The 5,571-nt window shown below is 38.2% G+C and overlaps 1 protein-coding gene across 1 annotated transcript; it reads right to left on the reverse strand.

Annotated features, from left to right (window-relative positions):
- Positions 1 to 944: 944 nt before the first annotated feature.
- LOC125232986 lies at positions 945 to 5,330 on the reverse strand. Its single transcript, XM_048138848.1, has 7 exons — positions 5,196 to 5,330; positions 4,746 to 4,769; positions 4,070 to 4,275; positions 3,452 to 3,566; positions 2,786 to 2,947; positions 1,703 to 1,887; positions 945 to 1,226 (listed from the first exon to the last, which is right to left on the reverse strand). The coding sequence occupies exons 1-7, from the start codon at positions 5,242 to 5,244 to the stop codon at positions 1,116 to 1,118; spliced, it is 852 nt and encodes a 283-aa protein (XP_047994805.1). The 5' UTR covers positions 5,245 to 5,330; the 3' UTR covers positions 945 to 1,115.
- Between the last annotated feature and the right edge of the window lie 241 nt (positions 5,331 to 5,571).

The following is a 5,571-nucleotide window of genomic DNA, read 5'->3' on the forward strand; positions in this document are numbered from 1 at the left end:
CTATAGCAGTTACATAGCTCCGTCCCTCTCTCTCAACCTAAACTGAACGTCTTTAGTACGTCATGGTAACCCCCCAGTTCTTAGTTTTTTAAATGTTTCATAGCGATCATTAAGAACATTAAGACGTTTTGATCGTCCATTTTCAAATTGAAAATTGAAATCGTCCATTAAAAACACTGGCCGCTACGTACAAACGTCAAACGGGCCACAAAATATACAAACTCCTTTGCGAAGTATTGCAATAAAAAAAGTTAATTGCCAAAACAAACGCTGTGGATGCCTTTCGGATTACAATTTAAAAATACTTTTGGCTTTCATGGTTTGGAATCGGGATGTGGATGTGTTTATCAATGAAGTGAAGTGATATATTTATAGGGGAGACTGAGGTGAGTTATGACAGAGGGGATTTGTGACAAAGTCGATTTTGGGGACCTTATTAACAATCAGTAAGGATTGTTTATGTATATAGGATTTAAATACTTCATACTAATATACTCGTACCTCGATTTTTTAGCGCCACCTATTAAGTACTATCATAACTTTGTTTTACCCTTTTGAAGCGCTGGTGGTCTAGCGGTAAGAGCTTGCGACTTTCGATCCTGGGGTCGCGGGATCGAAACCCGGTTAGCGCGGTAGTGAGGGTTAAAGATGAAGGTTGTTTGGGGCTTGCTAACGTTGATAACAAGTGGTATGCGTCCTCTCCCATTACGGCGATAAGTGTTGGTAGCTTCACTTCTTCCTTAATGTCATTCGCGAGGAAATACATTTCTAACCTCTCACAGTACATGGTCCAATTTCCAGTTTTCACGTCAAACTCTGGTATTTTTCCGACACCCATTGTTTTTAACTTGAATTACGATCACTTGTACAGAAAACACTACTTGATTTCCAAAATAACAGTAAAAACCACGCCTCGTTCGCCAATGGTAAATAATAGACGTGCGCTCGGTGTAATCGTTTATTGCAAGACTAGTTCTAATCTACCCTCTATATCTATACATAAGTATACCTACGTATATACCAATTACATTGCGGTATTTGATGGCTGTGCAAAATTGTATGCAACCTCAACAGCCCGCAATGTAACTTAAATCGCATGCGAGTTCGCACGCCGTCTAAATGCAGGAAATCAGCCACGGCTGGTCGATATAGTAGACATGCATCGTGACAAGTCCGGGGCTAGTAGCTAACAAGTAAAGGCACTCTGGACCAGAAGTAATGATCGCCTGAAACAAAACATAGTAAATGTAGTGTAAGTAAATATGGGCTGGTGGTCTGGCGGTAAGAGCGTGCGACTTTTAGTCCGGAGGTTGCGGGTTCGAACCCCAGCTCGTACCACTGAGTCTTTCGAAAATTTTATGCAAAACGTTATTTAATAGGTCAGTCGCTATTCGGTGAAGGAAAAAATCGCGAGGAAACCGGACTAATCCCAACAAGGCATAGTTCCTTCGTGTTGGAAGTGGCTTTCGTAAAACTAGTTTCTACGCCAAATCTTGGTATTAGTTGTCAAAGCGGATCTCAGACTCCCATGAGCCGGGATAACGTAAAGAGGAGGATAGTGTAAGTTGGTGTAAGTAAATATTCTCAAAATGTAAAATAATAATATTTTATCGCATTCAACTTGTACGTGTCTTAAAATATTGGTAAGTACAAAACGGTGATTTAAAGTGTTATAGAACACACTGTTTTTTTCTGAACTTACCCTCACAGCAGATTCCGGAGGATTCTCAAACCAGTTTCTAGCACCAGTTTCTAGGTCCAGGTTCAGCTCTCCGAAGACCATTAGGCCTGTAGCGATGAGTTCACCGGACTCCACGATGGTGAACCAGGGGAAAATGGGCTCGTCGCAACTCACACTGGAGTCCATCTTGTAGTAGTAGTGGCGGCCTGAGGAAAAAGTATGAATAAATAAAAAAATATTGGGGACACCTTAAACAGATCAACGTAGCCCCAAACTAAGCAAAGTTTTTACTATGGTGCTAAGCGACGATATATTATGTACACACAAACAGATAAATACATACTTAAATATATACATAGAAAACATCCATGACTCAGGAACAAATATCTATGCTCATCACACAAATAAATGCCCTTACCGGGATTCGAACCCAGGACCGCGGCTTAGCAGGCAGGGTCACTACCGACTGAGCCAGACCAGTTGTCAATAGAAATCTTAAACTAACACTCAAATTACGTTTTTATGATTTTTAGGTATATTTATGTAAGGTCAATTAACTGGATGTCAAGGCGTCTTAAAGATTGAAGAAAGCCAACGTTGTATAATGAATTGTATAAAGATTTCGGTAACAACGCTTTTGCGTGAATTTCTTAAGAGTCACACGAGATTATGTCAATTAAAGTAGAAGTCAGAAGTAAAAGAACGAAAAACACTCATGATACTCTTACGGGATTCTGCTAATAATGTTGCCATCAAAGTCCTGCAATGCGTGTGAAAGCTGTCGTTAGAGCTAAGTACTCAATGACAGATGTTACGGTTTGTTTGTTACTCGTACTTCATTTAAAAGTGTCGATTGAATATCAACAAACATTAGTCGCCGAGTCAGACGACGCAACGGAGCCACGCTGTTACGTCGTCGCCCAAATCTAATGTTTAATTTGTTTATTTTTTGTATGTCTTTTGTATTATTTTTTTTGTAAGTCTTGTTTTGTATTTTGTAGTTTCACAGTGCCTTGGTGTAAACTGTAATGCTGTATTACTTTTTGATTAAATAAATAAATAAATAAATTACTCATCTTATCAAGTTCCCTATTCTGTACTCACCCATCCAAGGAGCGCAGGCTTGTTCAGTAAAGACACCTCCACCAGCGAGCTCAGTGGTAGAGTTGGAGATGTATACCACCTCTTTGTTGGTTCCCACGACCCACACGCCGCCATTCTCAGTAATCTTGTTCTCATTCCGCTTCGCATGACTACTAAGGATTTCTGAAAGTTGACATATCATCACACATAATCATGAACGGCCATTTGTCCCGGTCCTGCTATTACCAACTATCACTAATTTAGTGTGGTGACTGGTTGAATTTTACCTTCCGTTTTCCTGTCGTGGATGTCAAAGAACTCGACTGTGAGATATATTAAACATGTAAAATCGGGTAACTCACGTAAAATTGTCGAAGGTCGCTCGACATGTTTCGCTCCGTAACGAGGAGCATTTTCATTGAGCACGCGCGATGCCGATGGTATCCCGACGCAGACTGCGGGCCGCCACTCACCCCCGGGTCAGCATTTATGCTGAGGCGGGACCATTTCGTGGTAAACCAGAGTTACATTTTTTTTTAAATCTCAACACTTATTAGAATTTTATATAATACTTATGTATATTAACTGTGTTTACCATTGAATAAATGATTGAATCTGAATCTGAATCTGAATCCCTACCCGCCTTTTTGGGAAAACAGTCGTAAATAGTTTGCGTGTGCATATTACCTTCAGTGGTAAAATACTGCTGCAGAGTATAGTATTCAACACTATCAACTGCCCAGTTAGTGAATCCAACTGCATCCATGTCTTCGTAGTGAGGGGTGAATTTGTCTTTTGGCAGCTATAGGAGAAATCAATCGGTTAACAATGTTAATCGGTTACAGACAAAAGCATGTTTTAGAAAATTTTTTACTTAACAAACCTATACATTTATTATGTAATCGACGGAATTGAAAAATTTATGAATATATTTATATTATACAATCTGACAATGTCGCTACAAATCAATAGATATTACGGAGTCCGGAAGACGAACCATTTTACTAAAAAAGTACCAAAATCAAAGAAGGTACATATATTATTTATTATATAAGCAATCCGTCGAATCTACCAGCCAATCAAAGAACGGTCCACAATATTGTCATAAAACAGACTATCAGTACATGGAGATAGGTGCAACTTGCAGATCCAATTTGCATACCAGCTACAACAAATGACATCATAAAAACAACAGACATTGTCGGAGTAGCAATCTACAAATACATGGAGACATAAGTGATGGACTGACCGTCACTCAGACGTAATCAGTCTGAATTTATATCCATATTTAAAAAAAAAACTTACAGCAACCTGCATGCCAGCAACATCACCATTGGCATCATAGAAGCAACAGACGATGTTGTCAGAGTAGCAATACATGGAGACAGACTTGACTGGCAGACCGTCTGGTTGGGTCTGTGATACCCATCCATTGGATACGGCGTCCGTGAGCGTGCGAGGAATATCGTAGAAGAAGCTACCGCCTATGTCGTCGCCGACGTCGAATCTTACTGCAAATTTATTATATATTATTAATTTGTCAATGAACAGGGCAGCTTATAGGTGATAAACATTTATCACCTATAAGCTGCCCTGGACATTGATGTACATACATCAATGTCCTGCACTTGTGTTTTGTTCATTTAAGAAATATTTATCAAGACTGTTGTTAAGGAGATTGAGGTAAAAAGGTTGATTGGATAATTTTTATAATTTGTCACTTCATTTGATGATACTTTATGCCAAATACTGCTAACGTGTGTAGCCATTACACAAATCAATCAAGGTCACAGATATGGATAAGTTGAAACCAACTGTTACGTACAAGTACAATTGCTCGATAAGTAAGCAGTAGTTAGATGCTTCTTTAAACATTAAGTAATTGTTAATAAATGAAACAGAAGAGTTTCATTTACTGGGCATTAGCGTATTGAGCATTGGTACTTTCAAGAGCATCTTAATAAATAGTTACATTGCTTACCTCTAAATCCGCCTTCCCATATGCCTGTAAAAACAAGAAAACAAAGGATTAATTTACGAGTAAACCAGAGCCACCAGCCATCACAAGATCTAAAAGGTGACAATTAGATATGTTAGTGCAGCCAAGATTCTTAAAAATATCTGAACACGCACTGACGTCTTGATTAAATTTGGAATCCATAGATTTAGATTTCTGAGTATGTGGAGCTCTAGTTTAAAAAATATTTTCTACATATCAAGTGCTTCTCAAATTATCACAAAAAATCATTTTTTACTAGAGGGCCACATGACTATTACGAACACCGATCGCGAACGATTACAAAATGAGCTTCCCTGACAAGGGTTCCCGAGGCGTCTGGGATTGCAACCGGCCGTATGCTTGTTTGTCAACAACAAAAACACTTATTATAATTAACATCTAATAATGTAAATAATAAAATGCATTAAGTACTAGCGCTCCCGACAGCTATTAAAGCGAACAAAACCAAACTTTGCTTCATTTTGACCCTTCTGACTGAACTGAACGAGGCTTATTTTTTATTCCTTATATATAATGATTCATTATCTTGCAAAGTTATGAAACTTGGATTATATAATTGTAAATAACAACAGATACACTGTTCTTAGAGTTTTACTTTATTTCTTTAGGATAAGATTCAGGTTAAGGAAAAAAGTAAAAACTGTAATCTGGGCATGGATCAATTAATTTATCAATCACATGAATTTCATCTATCAAGCTTACTGTTAATAGTTAGTCGAATTGATAAACTGCATTCGATAAGACTAAATTAGATTTGTAGCACACTGATCGGTGAGACAAGATTACA

Source organism: Leguminivora glycinivorella, chromosome 13 (genome assembly GCF_023078275.1).
Source record: "Leguminivora glycinivorella isolate SPB_JAAS2020 chromosome 13, LegGlyc_1.1, whole genome shotgun sequence".
Classification (NCBI taxonomy): Eukaryota; Metazoa; Arthropoda; class Insecta; order Lepidoptera; family Tortricidae; genus Leguminivora; species Leguminivora glycinivorella.